The 21787-nt window shown below is 34.4% G+C and overlaps 1 protein-coding gene across 1 annotated transcript in view; it reads right to left on the bottom strand.

The window, feature by feature from the left end:
* LOC113495819 (leucine-rich repeat-containing protein 15-like) overlaps positions 1-2865 on the bottom strand; it is a 37285-nt gene extending 34420 nt beyond the window's left edge. The window contains exon 1 of the mRNA XM_026874783.1: positions 2542-2865. Coding sequence (XP_026730584.1) covers positions 2542-2591 — 50 coding nt within the window. The 5' untranslated portion in view covers positions 2592-2865. The remainder of the gene's footprint in view (positions 1-2541) is intronic.
* Positions 2866-21787: the final 18922 nt, after the last annotated feature.

Genomic DNA, 21787 nt, shown 5'->3' with positions numbered 1-21787 from the left:
AAAGTTCGAAGTACCTACTGACATACCGAGACAGAAGTTTTTAATCAATCGCTCTTTTCTTCCCCTCTTCCTTATTTTTATTTTATTTAATCTTGGAAGAATAAATATATTAGGTATTCAGAATAAATTACGTACCAGATATATCTTTTGAGGAAAATTTTCTTTTGATGTTGTACTCGTATAAAACTCTTTTAATTTTATATAGAAACCTACTCTCATTTTACAGTCAAAGATACCCGTTACTTTTCAGTTACATCACTGTAAAATCGCTATTAACATCAAATAGTGCATAAAAACGTAGTTCATATCATTTAATAAAATGTAAAACAGATCAGGTAAAATACCTGCATAAATAACGATAAACAACGCCAAAGCGAAGCTCAAAAACCTATACTTAAAAATCCTGTTTGAATCACGTTATAATAGCAAGGTTTCCCTCAACGCCGCGAAAAGGGAAATTCTTAAGGATATTATTTTACCAAGCGGGAAGACTGCCAAGCGTATAGGCTCCCAGACAAAGGAGGCTTGCCAATCAATCACTTTTATTCTATTTAATACAAAGACTCCTCATATTCTGGTTATAGGCGAGTAATTACAGGATCACGTCCCTTTAATACAGGTGTAATACAAAACCCACGCTACATTATTGAAGTAATGGCGTCCGAAGATCACAATCATTGCACATTATCCCCAAACGCTCAATTAACTAATCGATTTATTTTAACGCTAAACTTTACACGATTTGCTTCTGCAACAGTTTATGAACGGCAGTTATGTTATATTTATTTGATAACGTTCTAATGAATAGTCAAAATAAGAGACCAAAAGCCAAAAAGTAACAAAAGATATTAAATTGTAAATTCAAAACGTTCATTCTATTTAAAAATAAATATGGCGTAGAAATGAAATGTTTTACAAAAAAGGAATGCTTCTTAGTGAGAGTTTTAGTACTCTCCTTCTGTGTCATATAACTAAATAATATAAATGTGAGGATGCGACGGATATTAGAAAGAGCTGAGCTAGTAAAGCTAGTTCCTAAGACATCTTCAGAAGATAATATAACTCCAAATACTGGAGAAACTAGACTAGTGGCCATTCTTATTCATTTGTTGACCTGGCTGAAATTCCGAATTGCCGACATCAATACGTATTTTAAGAAACGGTGAACCCTCCAGCTCTGATCTACCATTAACCTTTCTTTAGAAGCATCGGCATAGCTTCTTATTTATTTTAATGCTTAGCAAATTCTCCTAAATGTGCAGAAACATCCAAATGGATGAACTCACAGTTTAGATTAACGTTAATTGGATAAAAAGTAGTTAGAAATGGGATAGAGTTTGTCAGCATCATTAGTAGAAACCTCATCTTGCAGCTTGTGCATTGATTTGGTAGGAAAATGAAATTCAAAAGGCTAAAGGAAAGTTTTTGGGCCAATTCGCAATTCAAGTCAGTCAATTAATCAGTCATTCTTCTACTGCCAATAGCTGAAAATTAGGTTTTCAAAACCACTAACATCAAATGGTATAATACTTTAAGAGAGGTTTACTTCAGACACCGAAAAGAGCGCATTTGCACCTGATGCGTAAAATCCATCTACCCGTGATATCCTGCCATAACATTTTTACAGCAACAAAAGCAAGTGATTCTTCTCTACCTCATCAAAAGCTTCTTTTATAATTTGAATACTAAACAAGTTAATTTACCACTTAAGACGTTCTTAAGTTCGGCGTTCGCGGTTTCCGTAATTGCTTCGGTTAACTATCAAGAATCGTAGTAGGTGGGTACTAAAAGCTTGCGGTAAGACTAACAATTTATTACCCAGAACTTAAACCTCTTGCGATTCTTTACAACTTTGTGGGGCTGTACGGTAGCCCTCTACAACAATATCGAGTAGTTCTTATAATACAACTTTTTTGCAGACATACTGGAACATCCTCACTAGTTGGGAAAACCCAGTCCAAAATTAACGACTTCTTTATCCTATATTTTAATGCAAGAAGTTCAGCAAACGTGGAAAACAACGAAAGACAGTCGCACAAAGAAATATGACGGAAATTTAACTTTTCATCTCCTTCCGAGTAAATGATACAACATCCCAGGCTTTGGAGCCACTATAAAAATCAGTAGATTAAAGCTTCGGTCGTAAAAAGTTTTGTTTTCCTCCTGTTATGGTCTCTGTCGTTATATCACTATTATTGTTCCATTTTATTTAGTAAATAAGTTGTAAGTCAGCAAAGAAGTATTTCTTTCAAGACCTCATTTTTATTGAACGCGCGATTGAAACTTTCACAAATTTATAGAAGCTTAATAATGCTGCATTATTTTAGAATTAATAATTTAATTATTATTTTTCGAGTATCAACTACTTTTAAGAGAATAACACAATTTCCTGGTTTTAAATTGCTTAGCAAACAAGAGTCACGTCGCGGGGCAATACCAATAAAAATTCGCAAATAGTAAATTTCCCACATGCGAAGGCGATACTAATATTAAGTTATTTAAATCTTAAAAATAACTTAAGCTATGGTTGTACAAACTTACCTAGAGAAACAGCCTTCTGCTCTCCCGCTAGGCCAACTTTCTTTCTTCATTTTGCACTGTAAATTTATTTAAGGTCAGAATAAACTTTGTCCGAACACATGGCAAGCGCGGTGCGCTGTAGCCGACTAGCGCTAGCAGAGCGTGGCAGCAGCGCGGCGTCGCGGTCGTAACTGAAGCTATCGCGACTAGCGGCAGCGAGCGGCGGGCTGAGCGGACAGGGTGGCTGGCGGCATCCCCCGCCCCGCGCCGCTCCCCCGCCGCTGCCTACCGCTGCCTACCGCCCTCGCCGCCTAGCAAGCTTCTCCCCTCTGAGGCATTATTCTACGCCGGACACTACGCTTTTAACAAAAAATAAATCCTTACATGGACTTTTATATCCCCGAAAAATGACTACAATTATACGATTAAATCGGATCCTTTCGCATGACAGCATTCTTCAAATAAATTATATTGTTTACCTGATTGTTGCGCGCAATAAAAGTGTGTAGGATGTGTTTATTAGATGTGTGGTTTATCAAAAAAAAAGGAATGATATACAATACTGATAACACAGCAGACAACATAATTTGATGCAGATCCGTGTCTGTATAAATCTGGAAATTGGGATCGGCAATATTTCTCAGGTATCAACGGAAGTGGGTTATATATAAAAGGAAAATATTTAGGGAATACCTATTTTGTTGATATAATTCATGTTTTCCTCATTCAATCAAAAACCCCTCTTAACTCATAAGATGAGGTATAGAGCGGTTACATTACACGTTTTCGTATGGTAGCTACTCTTCAAACAAGATGGAATGCTCAAAACGTAATGGTTGAAAAAAAACCTTTAAAACACGACTTCATGAAAACTTTTTGTGGTCTTGATGTGAATAAAGATTATCAAATAAAATGAACTAGGTCCAACTTGTGTTCGTAATCCTAAGCTTTAGCAGATAATAAATGGACAGTAACCGGTAACAAATATTTGGTGTATTTTCCATATTTAATAACTGGCATAACACGTATCCACCATAAGGGTCTCAGATCCATAATGAATGAGTGTAACAACACAATAGGTAACTAGTTTCATGGCTGATTTGGCATATTCAATGGATGTGTCAACGGGGCCCCGGTTATCGGGAGATCGGTGTTTACTGTCTTATATGAATAAAATATTAAGTCGAATGCGTCGTAAAGAAAACGGAATCCACAGCTGTTCATCGTCAATGGAACACCATGGGGTGCGAAAGCTCTTATAAATACGGGGTTGGCCATAGAGGCGAATCTAATTCAAATTTCAAACAATGCACACTTTTTTTTTATTCAATGAGTTGACATGTAAAATGTCATAATGTTATGACGCGTTAACTTTTTAAAACTTAGCAGCTAAATACGTGTTATTACAGCAACGAGAAGACAGGAAAGTTTGAATTATTTCTGTTTTCCCAAAACAAATGAAGTCACTGATCCCGCTGTACTAAGTACCTACTAGCATAATCTACTTAAAGATTTATAATCCGTAATTCATTACTGTTTAGAGTACAGACCCAAACCCATCTCCGAATTCATGTCAACCCGTTAAACTGTACATACACGTGCTTTATAGGCCTACGTCTTAGCCACTCAGGATAATATCCTAATACCACTTTGTTTACAGCTACCGTCCCTGATACAACCCTTTAGTATTTAATCTGGACCCAAAGTTTATTGCTGATCTGCGTCGCAAAAAGTTCCGCTAGGATAAATTACGAAATGATTGTCAGAGATACACTGCGTTCAGAATGCACGCACTCAACATTTTACGCCTTTTAATTCCCATGCCTCCCTCGATTGTTCGTAGCTTTCACACAAAGTATATTTATTCCTTCATTAAAGCACGGGCGTTAATTGCAATCAGAAATTTATTGTAAGCAGCTTATTGAGTTAAATCTTTATGATTGTTGCTTTTATATTCATGATTCTTGAAGTGATAAAATTAGCTCCGCACAAAAAAAAACATTGAAGAAGTCTGTGTTTTAGGGTTAGAGCTATGGTCCCTCTATTTTCGTCTGTCTATGTGTCTATTAGTGTGACCATTTTGATGCAGACCTTTACCGAATACGGACTCTTAATTAACTGTATTTTTTTATTTGTAAAACATATCTCAATCTATAAATTTTATGGACTATATAAAAAAACATTTTGCCAGGGCTCAGAATCAGCATATTTCAAAAATAATTGTCTTCTTATAGAAATAGTCGAATAACATAATTATATAATAAAAACTTGTGTTAAAACGAAACCTTGACCATCCCAGCTCTAATCCAGTAGGTACGCTAAAAGGCCACTTTCCGACTAAGTCTTGTCGTCATTTCCCGTCTCGGACATTCTGAACGGCCAGTTATTGTCTAATATCGGCTTTCACAGCTAGCCAACGCTCCTAAGACCTTTAGCACATTTTACACGTAGGTATGGCTTAGGAAAGAACTTTTCCTCGTTACGCACTCGCATAAAGCCAAAAAAGAAACAAAAATAAATATTTTTACGTAGGCAATTCCCGTAACTCTACAAATTCGATAAAAAAAATCATAAAGTTAAGCTAAAAATGGCTTAGTATGCTTGATAGTAATTAGTTAACTCCCACGCGGCTGACCTCCGCCCGTTGCCGCATAAGATAGGCTGGTCATGGATGATCATGTTACTGCTAATCGAGTAAACCTCAAAATAGCATAGAAAAACTAGACACCGCTACCTAAGTCTAGGTTACGGTGAAAACTACTAATTAGCTTCTAATTTTCGCCCGCATATAATTCTTTCTATAATATCAATATGTACATATCATGATAAACACCTATGGCAAATAAAACGCATTGATATTATACCTCCGTCATCATAAATGCTGAATAATTTATGAATCCCAAAATTAGATTCAGCATTATTAAAATACGTGGAAAATATAGGTGTGGCTCAAATGGGAATTGGGTTGGTCAAAGGATTAACTATTTGTCAAATTGTTTTTCAAACTAGTAGAGTATGTTTTTATGATGTAGGTATTTTAAAATATTTTATGACACTACAGTTTTCACGGATGTTTAAAGTAAAATGTGAATTTCTCTAAAATGAAGTTTATTTCTACGTTTACAAAGTACTTAAAACTCACAGAATATTGCCAGTGCCAGTGATATTCACAGAAGCGAAACAGGCGTCTTCTATTATTAGATGATTAACCTGCAATCTCAAAAAATATATAAATCCTAGAAATACTTAATTTAACTTCAGCGAAAAGGCTCGATCGATTCTCTTGAAATTTTGTGTGCATATTGGTTAGGTCTGAGAATCGGGCAACATCTATATTTAATACCCCCATTTTTTATATTCCCTAGAATTCGTTTTTACGGCAAAGCAACGTTTCCTGGGACAGCTACTCTTTCTATAAAAATGGTAAATTGAATTCGGTATAGATTATTAGTTTATAAAAACATAAAATCGTGATCTTGATAAGAAAACTATATAAAATAATCAGAACCGATTTTCTTCCACGCTAGCCATTCGTGTCGCAAGACACCGGCGCTGGGCCCCAATTATGCTGTTTACAACGGCCGATGAATGAATTAAATTTGGCTTAAAATTACAATTTTCCTATTCTCTTAAGCACTTTTCTACACAATAGTTGGAAATTCAGTGCTGGACTTTATACTCAAGGTCAATACAATCGACTTTCAATTATTGTTTTGGTAAAATGCTTAAGAGAATAGGAATAATTTCAAATTTCATCCAATTGTCATTCATTCATCCGCCATTGTAAAATAGCAGAATCTTGGCTCTGAACATATTACAGTGAACAAGCGTGTGCGCCAACACAGGTGGACTCTCGGTTTCCTTACCCCATAGCCCGATGGGATGTCAATCTGACACGACCGCTGAGACTACAGGCCACAATTTTTCGAGTCTTCCAAAACACGGAAGCTGAGGTGATTATTTCCAGAAAGTATGTAATGAGTTACTAAAGATAAACCCACCTCACTACCGTCAATATTAAATCTATATCTACTCAATATTATCACCATCTACTCAATATTATCACCTAATTCTAAACACTATATTGACTTGAAACTTTGTACTACGAAGTTCGGGTACATAGTTTGAGATAGGAGTTGCTTCGGCAAAAGTTGTTCCCAATCCTGGATAGGTACAACATCAACATAATTATAATAATAAACTTAACAGTTATTCACTATATTAACACTCAGTACCTAATTCTCGCTGTATTATATTTTGAATATAAATTAATATTTTTTCTAAAACACTTTTTGTGCCGTCTTGATTGTGAAGCCAAAGTGAGCTATATCTATTTATCAGGCAATTTTAATGCAGGTGACTGACTAATGCGATTTTTCCACAAGAAGAATTCAGGTTCATTTACGAACCAGGTATAAAAAATCGATTAAAGGGATAGCCGAGTACTAGTGTATAGGTCATCACGAAAAACCCATAGCGCGGCAAATCGCGGTTCCGATTACTGCGTAGGACAAGCAATTTTGTGTGTCTTTGTGCATGTGACTTGAATGTGAAACCCTCTCGACACAAGAACTAAATTTCTAATTGCGGGGGTCGTTTCTTTATTAAAACATGGTGTTAAATTATCGTAGCATGTCAGGTTACAACGATTGTTTATCAATGGCTCCGTAATTGGTCCAAAGAAAAACACTTGATTTTTACAATCAAATGCCTCGCACAAATAAATTGTCACGTTTTTGTCACATAATATCTTTAGAGATTAAAGCAAATCGAGTAGACAGCGGACGTGGTAAAAGTGGAAAATTGCCAAAGTAGAATGTAATTTATCAACGCCATTCAGTGACGTTTCGCGCCTTCGGTGAATCTTAATGGAATAGACATCACAACTCTATGAGGCAAAAACCATGGAAATAAATCAATCTACATAATACAATTTTACTCATTTATTTAGACATGGTTAAAAACAAGTAGCAGATAATAATATTTAAGCTACAAATTTCATAAAATGTTTATAACAAAAAAAACTGTATTTCATCCTATGACAGCCCATATTTCTTTCCCATAAAAATAATTAAAACAGAAAACTCAATACATTAATCCGATTTCGTGTGTTCTGAAGTAAGATGTTCATTATTTGTAATGTATTCATGAAGGTTCTATTTAGTCTTTACAATATAGAGTATAGAGGAAGCTTATCAATGGTATTGAATATGATAATCAATATTTGCATTTATTGATGGAATACATTAGCGGTAAAATTGAGCGGAAATCAGTGGCACATGCATTTATGTCGAGGTCTACGCGGATTCCAATTGGAATGTTTAAATAAAATGAATTTTAATTTTATGGGATCACACGATATTTTTTTTATTCTTAGAAATTTAACAGATTTTTCTTCATCGTCTTTTCATGGTTTTATACCAACAGTGGTCTAGCTAATAACGCTAGTTTCTATAATAAATTGATTTAGTGTCAGAATTGAACCGTCACTTCAGCCTGCCAAATAGATTATTTTTTATTGGTTCGGTAGAAATCCTAGTTATGTCTTATTTATCTCTATCTCTCTAATAAATCTGATATTTGCATACGTTCTAGTAGTCAGTTTTAGTAACAACACGTATTTGAAAGAAACCATGTTTTGCTAACAAACTTTACTAGTTTACAGAACGCCTGCAAACGAAGCTTTCTGTTACATCACAGCAGATGTTTACAAGTTCAACATGCGTTCAGATTATCCGCTTGTTCAGGCCTCCGCCGTGCATGCCACTAAGTGGTCGCTGCGGCCTACAACCGGATTTGTCTTGTGCGTGACGTATACATGCAACTGTCCATGTTACTATCTTCGCGTCATAATACCGCTACGATCCGTTATTGTCTTTGTATTCGAGTACCATCCCTCTAGGGCTGTCAATTTATTAAAATGCAATTCCACTTAACATCACATCAGTCGATAAATTAAAATGAGTCGACAAATTATATAAATGACAATTATCACATTAAAATGCAAGTGCAGAACTCCATTTTCCATTTCAATTAACTTGTCAATGAGAGCTGGCAACTTCATAAAATGCACCGCACGTTGAAAACTTGAAAAGTGAGTGACTTGTTACGTCAAAAATTACTTTAGATATAATAAACTTTATTTTTGTTACATTTATTGTTACAACCAATTTCTATAATAATAAGGTACGGAAATGTGTCTCAAACATCTGTAATTGTTTCCACCCAAAGTATTTGTAACTTCTAGGAATATTTATGGCAGCCCTACGGTAATCCCTACCTAAACGGTCCGGCACGTACAACAGGTACATACATAGATTGGATAACGTTATTACTGCCTGTTAGTTTGTTTAACTTCATAAATATTTAATTAAACCAACATATTTGGCGCATACTGTGAATGCTGCTATCCAAATATTGTTATTGCTACATAATATATGATGTGTAATTAAGTATGATTAGCTTCAGTGTGTCGGTTTCAGATATATACTACGAAGGTGATCAAAAGCGTTAAAATCACAGCACAGATACATTATTGAATACTTGTAAGTAAATTTTTCACACACTGTCCGTATCTACAAAAATCTATCTAAAAATTCATTCTGTTTCGAGAGATAACGATCACATGACTAGGCTTAAAAGTAAAATTATTCGCTTTTCACACATTAATGAAAATTTCACGCACTAAACCAAATGTTTATGGCTAAATAATACTAGATGTCCGTACATTTGACACACACGTATATTCACGTAGATTTGATCTAAAACGTCCGTGCTTTCGCCTCGCTTTTAAAGTTTGCAGTTTGGTAGCATATCTGATGCGGCGTCAGCTACATACATGCGGATATCTGTCTCAAATGTCCGATAAGAGAAAGGCTAACGCATTTTCTTTTCTTCACTAACATTTTGTTACTAATCTCTGTTACTATTACTCATGTTTTGAGACGTGAAAAGGACGTACTTTTAATTTTCTTCTTTGTTATTTCTCTCATTTCAACGAAATTGTTTGACTCCACATTTCTTAGCAGAACATCCTCGTATATTAGTGTCTCACAGTTGTGCATATGTTCCACACACAGAACTTCAAAGTTTTTGATACAAAGCACGTACCTAAATTAAGCAGCAAAACTATTTCTTCCTAATTGGTAGTTACCAGTTTTTAGGTCGCCATAAAGTTGCGCCTTACAGAACGCCAACAAACCGCGTAAAACACAATGTGTATACTAACTTGGTTGCCACCACAATTTTATATTACTTTCTGTAATCACAACCTCGGATCACACAAAAACTACGGCAAGTTGGTGGCGAGGGAAATAAATGTCTCTTTTGTTAGCATAACTGCCCTAACTGCCTAATTAGAGACACATTATGTAGCTAGCAAAGTTCGGAACGTTTAGATGGAAATTGTAAAGAGAAATGCTGTTTTGGTAACGCGCCATACCTAACTGTAGTACGCTGACTAATATTTATTTGTATCATCAAGAGATTCTGAACATTTTAATTGTTCACCGTTTGCATTGTTTAAATGAAACTAGTTTTTGAATGAAACTAAATTCAATTAATGAAATCGTTTCAAAACTCTCTCTAACTTTCAAATGAAATACTACCAAGGAACGTATGTCCTTTAATGTTAAAATAGGGCATTAAACAAAAAAAAATCCGGCATCCAGATTAAAAAATATGACAACAATACAGTGATTTAAAATGTCATATGATATAACTAGCCCCACTATCATACATTTCATCAACCTACGTTCTTTTTATGTTTCTTACTTTTTAATTATGTGATATAATAAAAAATACATATTTAATATTTTTTGACTAAACAATTTTATATTATTAGATTTAGTCAAATATCATATTTGTAAAAAAAAGTATCTTTAAAGTACCTTAGTCACGGAACAGATAAAATTTTAAGATTATTTTTTGCTTTGGTTGACAACTCGCGATTTCTGGTTGGCTTTTAAAGCAATTCTCTGAACTTTTATATATTCAGGCCGGAGGGATTTCATACGCACGTCGCTTTTGAAATCGATGGATTATCTATAGCTTTTTTCACTCGATAACTTTATTCACACGCACGTTATTTAAATACGACTTTTTCTCTATCCATTTCATAAGTTTATATGTAATTAAAGAAATAATAAAAAGCTTAATAAAATTCTATAATAAAACACCTACTCTATGAAGTATGAACGACGTGACGCGTTTTTGGTAATGAAATACCTTCTACATCTATACGTTATCGCCAATAATGAGCAAAAATAAATGATTGCGATGGATAAAAAAAAATACGACGATCTTCCAAATACACACTGAAATAGTAAATAAATAAACACATCTACTAAATTATTTATTACGTATAACATTGTTTGAATGACGAATTATTAAAAAGATAGCTTAAAGGATTAAAGCAATGATGACATTATTCCAGTAAAGTAGATACTTTTTGGTACTTTTAAACAATCATAATTCATCTACGAAGTCACGGACAAGAGTTTTCTGACCTTACGACAGTTAAACACAGAAAATCACAAAGTTATAAGAGGCTAAAGTTACACTTTAATTTTACCGAAACGTTGCAAGCTTTAATCTAAGCCACCCTACAAGCAAGACCATGGAGTAAACGGGTTTAATTACTATCGCTTGACGTGAATAGTTTTCAATTACTACGACATGATAACCATAACCTTATTTGATATTGTGGTATACTGAATTTTGTCTATAATCATCATTGTCCTAGACTTTTTCCTGACTATGTTGGGGTCAGGGGTCGGCTTCCAGTCTAACCAGATTCAGCTAAGTACCAGTGTTTTACAAGAAGCGTCTGATTATCTGACCTCCTCAACCCAGTTACCCGGGCAACATGATACCCCCTTAGTTAGACTGGTTGTCAGAATTTCTGACTACCTATAACGACTGTCAAAGATTTATGAATAACTTCCGGGACCCAAAATTTAAAGTGCCTTCCGAAACGCCGAGTTTCGGAAGACACGAGACCGACCGCGTCAAGCGTAGCTTAACCTGTGATCAATTCACTTATGTGGTTATAGCTTAGCCACGAGATATTGTCTATAATGTTGCACACAAATTGATTTCTCGAATGTGATGCCAGCAGAATCATCCTTGCACCAAGCGTGAATTGCTGATATAATATTAATCTCCCAAACCATTTATTATATTAACACTTAGATCCGAAAACTAGATATAATTCATTTTGACTAAATATTTCAAAATTTAACTTCGGTCACGCAGACGAAACAGAATAATAATCCCACAAAGCACTGGCCATTAATGAAATGGACATTCATTAGGGGCCCGAGCACTGACATGTGCGATTAAACCGTTCGAAAGACAGCTTCAATATTGCAGATAATTTATTAATACTTAATAGCTATTGTCATGTCAGGTTAACAGCAGTGTTGCCAACAATCGAAGCCGAATTCAATTGTTTATATTGTTTACATTTCATCTCCTAGATCGGTTACAGTTTTAGTTGTATATGTATAACAGTAAAAATTGAAAATTGTGTGTGAAGCACTAGAAGGGTAAATTAAACGGATAAATAAAACACCAACGACCATATGTACCCGTTATTACTAATACCATAGAGTAAAAACAAAAGCACATATTAGGTTGCTTTAATAATATGAGTTTACCGTCAGCCGCCGAAGCCCATGGTATGTTCAAGTTTTCCATCTTAACTTTGTAAATTGCCTGTGGCATGGTGTGTCGGTCGTGTAATAAACGCTACCCTACAAACTCATGCATGCATTCATTGGGACAACGATCGACGTATAAAATTGAGAGGTACAAAATAAATGAGTTACTGTTGTTTTATGCATCGTTATTTTCAGTTTTTCAGGCCAATTAGCAAACTTGAGTGGTAAATGTCAGGTTATCCAAAAGGCACTGCGTGTTTTCGCAGTTGTTATTTTAACTCTGAAATATAAAAGGAATGTTCATATCCAACTTACCGTGTTCCATTTATATTGAAGTCTGTTCACGGGCACTAAACAATCGACTAAGCGCAGTAATTAATCGTTACGTTTAGCGGAGGTCGGAGATGCTGTTTGTACACAAGTTTGTTAGTATGCAACGCAAGTCTGCAGCTTAATTTGTATTATTAACTGTTTGGTTCGCAACTTTATGGAGTTGCACGAACCGTGCAATATCATTGGGCAAAATAAGTTTGTCTGTTTACCGATGCCAACAACTCTAGTGTATAAACGTATACACAAATGCTGTTCTTCAACTTTTGCATGTTTGATGTTGCTATTGAGCTCTGTAATAGGTCAGCTTATTCACATTTGGAATACTGGTGAGGCGAAACATTCATTTTACTCTGACTTCAGTTGCCATATACCGCCTGTATACGATGTTTATGATTGTTATTAAATTAAATGACTAAAGAAAATAAAAGGAACTAAATATGTCCCCAGTTTCGTTATCGCGCGGTGCGTGCCAAACGCAAGTGTTGATCTTATTTCATGTTGTGACCTTATACGCTTGTTTTCGGTTCGAGAAAACACAAGTCGTATTCCTAAAAAAATACATTTCAAATGTAACTTTATTAAGGTTCGAGTCAAAAATAACTTGACTATATTAGATTTGGATTGGAGCGCTGACCTTTAACCTCAGTTATTTCTGGTCTATTTTGAAGAACTTCGGAAAATTCCGCATCCGCTCGAAAGTCCACGGTAAATTGGATGTATGAAGTTCAGCGACTAATAAACGAAGCAGCCAGCCGAAACTCGGACAAATACGTGTATACTTTTTAAAGAAAAATATTCAAAACAAAAGTTCGTAAAATGGTGATTGATTGGTATTATACACCTGTGATTAAATTCTATATTTAAATTCATTCTCACGATCTATCACCAATGACCAAGCAATATTCTCTCTATTTGAAAACATTTTCGCTAGACAAACTTGATGCATTTCACGTCATCAATAACAGTTAAAAACGCAGGTTTGTCAGTTCTATGCAAAAGCACTCTGCAGATTGATCGAGTAGTAACTGTGGCTCTGGGATATTCTGGGTCAATAAAAGTATTGTATAATAAAATGTTTGATAATAATTTAAACCTCCACTGTGAAAAAAAATGAATGTTGTGTTGAAAATTCTGTTATGGTATGTTCTCCCCAAAATGTATTTGTTGACGTTCTATTTTTAAATATATAATAATAAAAATAAGTAATAATAGCACTATTGTATAAAAAAAAAACAGTTTATTAAGCTAGATTATAAGGTAAACAACCCGTGGTACTACACTTTTCTATTGTTACAACACACCTTGTTTCACATGACGCAACAAAAGCCCTTGTTGCTATCCTATCCCGCTGACAATACCTTCGGATTAGATCTATACCTTTATTTTTTTTGAAAAAAGTATCTATTTCCTTACTTGGCACTACTGAAATTTCATCACGCCGTTTCCTGGTTCGAGGCGAAAAATCAGAACTACGCGAGTTTCACAATTCATTTAGTTGCCTAGGGTTTTTCAAGACGTAATATCAATATTGTGACGTAGCACTAATGAAGGCCATTATTTTTCCCCAGGAAAGTGTTTGACATTGAGAAAGTGGTTCAGTAAAACATTTTACTTTTATGGAATTCTACGATGATTTGAATGAATGCTAATATTAAGTATTCTTTTACACAAGTTTTACGAAGATAACTCTTTATCATTTTCTTTTACACATAAAAAATATACTTATTTTTTGTTCTATTATTATTAATATTAAAAATAAACTACATAAAGCGTTAAACAGCTGGGTATAGGTACCACGTAGTGTATCAATCCAATGAAAGCCTGTTTGTTCTAAGCAATGTAAACATGCGCCCGTGAAAATAATAGTTTATACTCAAATTCAAAGCAGAACTTATAATTGAGATGTATGATTGTTTACTTTGAGTAATCGAACTATTGTGACGTCATGTTTGTGCGGAGTCTAATGGCTTTTCATGACATTCTCTATGGCTGATCAATCAAAACCAAATAGTAATTTCATCAATCAATTTAAACACACAAATATTTACAGAATAATATAATGCCTATATCAAAATAAAAAAGTGTATTTTTAAAATTGTCTTTAATGTTGAACTTTTTTTGTCGTGCTTTGAACTACCACAATAAAATTTTGATTGTTACATTCGTTGCCAGTGATACGGACCGGATCCTTATTATATCTGACAACTGATCTGACCTTGACCTTTTAGTATGTGGAGGTCAGTCACAGACGGCATTGTATAATATTGAAAGATTGTAAACAAACGTAGAATATTTTTCGAATCCAGTCCGACTCTGCATTGAACATTGTTATGTTATTATTAATTACGAAAAATAAATATCGTCTAAACATAGAATGAAAGAAAGAAAAATGTGACAAAAAATTTAGTTTTATCTATGTTAGGAAAATGAACTTTTTATTTTCAAATATTTGATAAACTTAGTTTAGATTTATAAATGAGCGATAGCTTCATATCAGGTATTCGTTACATTTTAAGTAAATCATACCCAGCCCACAGTAGGTACCTATTCCAGTCACTCAACTTGCCCAACAACAGGTCTCTAAGTATTAAAAAAAAACTTACGTCATAAGGAGATCAATCTGTTATTGGATGTATGGGCTTAGATTACCTTGCGTTTCCCCTGAGGAATAAATAAAAAAAAATCTGCTATTCCAAAATCAGATTTATCAAACTTTTCTCTTGTCTTGTCTCAACATTATGCTTAGCTGTTCTACTTCGGTAATCCAAGACCCTTTAATGATGAAGTGGTCAATTAAGTAAGCGTTTAAGTGGCTCTTCAACAACGCTGTAAGTTAAAATCAAAAATAGTTTAATGTGGATAAAATAAAGAGTTATTTTTAATCTGTCTTATCCCGTAAAACAAGCTGTGGTAAGAGCTTACAAAATATTTAAAATGTATTATTTAAGCTGCATGTTTTCAGTAACAAGCTGTTGAATATATGGAGTAACTATATTTTTACTGGCTTATTTATCGATGTATAGCTGAAGTTTTAAGCTTATTATATAAGACTATTCAATATAGATAAGACTATTCACAGTCAAAATCCTACTACTATTATAAAGGCGAAAGTTTGTAAGTATGAATGTATGGATGTTTGTTACTCTTTCACGTAAAAACTACTGAATGGATTTGAATGAAACTTTACCACAATATAAATTATTGAGGTTTCTAATGTGAGGTCGTAAAAAAACACATTTTTTGCGCTTACATTGCAAACGCTGACTGAATCCTACAAGATAGATAGAAGGCAGATAGATAGATAGAAAAAAAAAAGATGTAAGCAAATAAATAAACAAATGTAAAGAAACAATTTATCTTATTTGTTACAATACATTCGAAAGTAGGATTAATTCTTTAAACTTCTTTCGAGAAAGCGAAATATGACCACTTCATAGAAGTGCTACTAACAAAAATCATGTTTAATAAAGCAAATAAAGGACATCGTTTTTTTCAGCTGAATACAATTTAATATGCTTTGTAGTACTAGGAAAATATATTGTATCATTGGAACAGAGGATAAGCGCATCCAAGTTCGCAGAATAGAGAAAACGATCAGAACTATAGGTGCAGGTGTTCCAAATAATTTATTACATGTTCTTCGTAGTAATCAAATCTAAATACACAGTAATATTGTGTTTCAAAGAAATACTAGTTAAAATTTCCCTGATTATAACATATTATAGCCAGTGACTAGCTGTTGCCCGCGGCTTGGTCCGCGTAGACTTCAGTTTTTAAATAAACAATATTTAAGCCAAATTTCAAAGGCGTAGGTAGTCTATCCCAAAAAAAAGATACTTTGACCCCATTACCCCTTTTTTCCAGTGAGAAAAGCCAACGTGCGTTCTCAAGCTCTAGACTATCAGTGCACCAAATATCACTACAATCGGTTGTGTAGTTTTTGCGTGAAAGCAAGTAGAGAGTATAATATTGGTATGGATTAAGACATGGAGCTACTAAGGCAAGTATGTAAAGGATCTGAAGTAGCGCGAATAAAGAACCCTACCTGCAACATATGACGAAGGTGGATCGAATTAACAATGGAGATAAAAGAAAGGTCTATTCTTAGTTCTGTCGCAGTGACCATTTCTGTAGTAAAATGGTGTGAAAATAAGAAGAATGTTTAATAAAACCTACTAACCCTGATCACATAACTTTTATGAACCCTGACTGACTAAACGAAGTTAGTGTAAAACACTACTTGAATTAATATGGCGTTCAACTTAAATATGCTGAGTAGGTACTTCTAAACTATACGCAATGGCAGATTGCCAACCAACCTACCTAAATGGAACAGTAAGTGTTACCCTTACCCCACACAGCATTTACGACAAGATAATAAAGATCTTATCTTTACTACTTAGAAATAAATCAACCTTTTGATATTAGGAGAAAAATATCTTTCAATGTCAGAACTTTGTAATATACAAGACAGATTTCCAATTCCCATATCTTTAATTACTATGCATAACAAAGCAGATTTTTTTAATTATGACCTGTAAAATAATTTTTTAAACTATCAATCAAGTGTCAAATACTTGAACCCTTTTTGCGTCGTTAGGAGTAATAATAGTTTAGTGGTTCCTGGCAGCCCTGGTCGAAATGAGTGCCAGCTGAGGTGCAGAAACCGGTGCCAGTTCGCCGAGTGAATATAAATCAGAGTTTAGGTTCGCACTTCGCTCTCGTTGCCGCGATAAGCACGCGTTCATTCGACTGTACTTTTGTTACTATGACCATTTTTTTTGCTTTTAATACTTTCGCTCTTAATGACACTTTACATGTTTAATTACATAATGAGTTTGAAATTATAATCATATATGTTAATAACACATCTTTGACAGTTGTTACGAGTAGTCGGAAACTAGAAAGGCTGACACTATGGGTACCCAGTGTATCTATGGGGCATCCTGTTGCCGAGGTAACTGAGTTGAGGAGTTCAGATAGGCAGTCGCTACTTGAAAAACACTTTTACTTAGCTCCATCCGAGACTGGAAGCAGACCCCAACATGATGTTGATGATGATGAGTTTGAAATAATCAGATTTAGGTACTTAATGCCTATCGGAAGTCATTAACTTAATGCTACAGAAGGAGTTATTTAGGTTATGAACTGGCAAAAGTGTTATTTTAGATGTAAAATATCTGGACAACAGATATCTTAAACAGTAAATCAACGCAACACACTTTCATCACCAACATGAATCGTTATACCCATATGGGTTATACAAACGTGGCAATCTAATCATCCGATCGTTGATAAAAATTGAGGCTTAATGGCCATGAGGGTGGTTTGTGGCACTATGTTTCACTACAATGAACAGTGAAACAATTCTGTTGCCAATAAAACTACTGTAAAACACATTATCTGCATATACACCCGGGTGGCCACAGACAGTCTTGATTTGCAGTTTGATTGCACCATTATTCTTCCAATGAATACCAACTGAGGTATGTATTCATTTATTTTATGGAAGTTCGGAATATGTTTTGTTTGTTTACTCAAGCGGTTTTAAGACGTATTTTCTTGCTTAGTATATTCAAAATATAATTAGATTGCTGTGTAAACTTTTCTGTTTATTTTTTTAGTAAATATTTTAAACTACAAATATTGTGTTATAATTTAGCTGAAGACGATTATTTTTTTAAAACAAGTATTGAGTCGTTGACAGTCCTTATACACGTAAGATTTAAATTAATTGGCAGCACTTTAGGCAAGGCTTATAATACTATACTTTTTTACAAGTACGCACATCATACACTACATTACTTTTATGAGTGAACCCTTCGCATCTTTTTAAAGGAGTTTTCGCTTTATCCATTCAACTAACGGTTATTCTTCCAGATAAAAATGTAGGGTTTATTATGGGTTGTCTACCAACCAATTAACTCCGAATCAAAATTAGATAATGGTACTTAAGAAACGCGATAAAATAAAATCTTTTATGAAGGCATAAATTAGCTTTTATAGGGAGGAGAATCAGGTGATTAGCAAGACATTGTAATTGCTATTACAATCTGAATACTGTAATGAAAATGGAGGAATAGAGATGGTTGAATGATTTTACTCATTTAAAAATAGCACTTCTCACATATTTCTTTTAATTCAAGAAACTTTGAAATGTCTAAATAAAAAAGAACAGCTTCCTCAACAAAGTAAATGGCAAAATTGTGTTTGTAAACAAGACAAACTATTAATAACCTAACGATGATTTTGTAGCAGAGACAAACACTGTAAATATTAGTTTATTGCGTTGTTTAGAACTTCCGTCGAAGACTGCAATAAAAGATACTAAAACTACTATGTAACACAAAATAAAAGTTAATGCCACTAAGAGCTTTATTCACCTGTAATAGCTATCGGAATGAAAGGTTTTTTGCACCTACACGTGGCTTGTGACCGAAACGGTCGGATTAAACTCTTTTTTATTCAGTTTAGTGTATGGATAGATGGTCAAAATTCAAACCCATATCGGGGTAAACCAAATTCAGTAAAGCTGAATATAGTAAATGTCACGTCCGCATTGCACATTTTGTTTCACGTTGAGTACGTAGGTTTTTTCATTTAATCCATTCGAGCTGGATTTTCGTTGGTATTTGAATCGAAATAGAATATCAAACGCACCATTTTACTGATCCCCAGAACGATAGTAACAATTTTACACTGAAAAGTAATAACAAATATTCCTATATCCTAGAATTAAATTACGAGTATTTAATTCTAGGATATAGGAATATTGGATTGGAGGATTGGCAAAATTTCTGTTGAAACTCATTGCAAAGTATTCGTATAAAGCAGTCAAAGTCTGCGCTTAGGCTAATTGCATAGATCTATAAAACAACAAAAATCAATCAAATGATCTAAAATATGTACCAAAGTTACATGCAACAACACTGTGCATTTTTATTTTATTACACTAAAACTCTACAAGACTCCTGTATTTCATTAGTCTAATCCCTCGAACAGAAGTTCAAAAAGGCAGTTTCTGGTAAAAGCAAATACCTGAAATCAGCTTAAAGGCAACCTTATTACGGAAACCGTCCATGCCCCGTCACTTCCTCGAATCTTACATAAATCATACATAAACAAATAGGTGCAGTAGTGCGCGTGTACAATACAAATTACTTTCTGCGCATTAAATCATTTATTACTATTACTTAGAACTAGGCAGTATTCGACCGCCGAGCAAACCATGCGATCCGCTTTGAACTAAAAGAAATCCGGTCACGTTTTTTATAGAATACGACTGCCGCGATGCATAACTATCATGTTTGTTTTACAAATTGCCACCCGAAGATACAAATGAATGTATATTGTCCGCTACCGTTCATTTTATTAGGGTCCCTTTTTACTTAGATCTTTTTGCTTTTGAATAATGTAGATATGTTTTGTAAATCTTTTGTCGTAGGCAACGGCAATGTTAGGAATGTAAGCTACAATATTATTGCAGTCAGTAGCTTCTTGGGTACAATCGAATGCTCAATTTAACTCAATTTTACATGCCCCTCATGGGCCCTATCATGCTCAGTACCATGCTCCTTTATTCACCTATTATCTAGTTAAGCCAAGCAATTACTTAGGTACGATCCTCATTCTTGGTTGGTAATATTGTTCACTATGACATTAAGTGATACTGTCAGTGACTTGCCTAAGAAATTTATAATTAGATTTCGTACCTACATAATGCTATAAGCTATTGAAAATCCTAGATCGGTTAATGATACAGGGCAAAAAAACTACTTGTTTGATATAGAAAACGTTTCATTCCTTTTATACAGCTACATATATTTATGGCTAATTGAAATCCATTCGATTCAAACGTTATGTGATAAATCCACTAACGAATAAGCAAAAACCATGGATTGCATCAGAACGAGATTTATTTTAAGCTTTATGCATGTGTAATGAATGTGGAAATTCTATTTACAAATAATCCTTTATTTAGAATTTAATTTAATCTTGCATAGAGTAGGTAGTTAGGTACATCGAATTGAAGTTTATCTGACATTAATACAGTTCTATTTCTTATTGGCATTTATAAACATATAAAACCCACTACAGTTATCTTACTTTGAAAGCATTATTACGTTATGTTCATCCGTTTAGGATTTTGTCACCTTTACACAGAAACGCAGACAAGCGGGCTATTTATTTATAAATTTAATATAATATACATGTTATGTGTATCCTACAATATTTTAGTCAGTTCTAAACTTTTAAAGAGCGTCTACGAAAGATCATTGCACATATCCGTTACTTTGTCACGTTTTCTACAAAGAAGTATTGAGCAGGTCTAATGCAGTTCGTTTTTATTGCGAATATCAATAACCCTACGTTCATAACACGTACTCTCAGTTCAAAAGTATAAGGTTACGTGTACTCCATAAGTCTGATACGTGTTTAATAATATTGAGTATTGATTATATATTTTAGAAATAGAATATGCTTCGTTTTTTATATTGTATATCGACTACTCACTATTCATTTTGCAAACGACATCCAAGTGTGGCGGTTCGATCCCCGAGTAGTTATCAAGATTGCGTGTCCTGAGTCTTGGTGTTTGGGTGCATGTGACTTGAATGTTTGTAAAAAACCCCGCGACACGAGTATCAAATCCTTTAAAGAAGGAGACGTTTAAAAAAATGATCTTTTTGAGTTAGTTCCTTTAAATAAAACAATCTCATTGTAAACACTTTGCCCTGGCGTACCTTATAAAATTTATCGAAAACGAACGGTCAGCCAAAACTCATAATCCGAGAAACGGAAACTCATAAAATAATAGGCGCCCTCAATAGCCACGGGCGTCAGGCGTCATAGGCATCAGCAAAGTAATCAGACAGGAATATCGAACTACGGCACCGATTCAGCCTTTCATAGGCTCCGATCAGCTATCCCCTTTATTCTGCCTTTAGACACTTTTTCCTAGCATCAGGTGTGTCACTGTAGCAATTCACTCAGATTGAAAAATCTTGAGGCACTAACGATGTTTGACTCGCTCTCAAATAGCCACTGAGTGTCGTCCATGTGGCTCGCAATCGTGAAACCAGTATAAGAGCAATTGAGGCTATTTGATTCATAAAGACTAAGCGATTCCATGTATCCATAATACAAGTGTACGCCTTATACCACAAATATAAATTCTTTATCCGTGTCTTACAGATACTTAAGGAACCTACTTGGTATTCCGGGTACCACTTTGTAATGAAATAGACCTCCTATTACACATGTTGTCCAAG

Source organism: Trichoplusia ni, chromosome 7 (genome assembly GCF_003590095.1).
Source record: "Trichoplusia ni isolate ovarian cell line Hi5 chromosome 7, tn1, whole genome shotgun sequence".
Classification (NCBI taxonomy): Eukaryota; Metazoa; Arthropoda; class Insecta; order Lepidoptera; family Noctuidae; genus Trichoplusia; species Trichoplusia ni.
The sequence above is the reverse complement of the archived record's forward strand: the minus strand, read 5'-3'. Positions and strand labels throughout refer to the sequence as shown.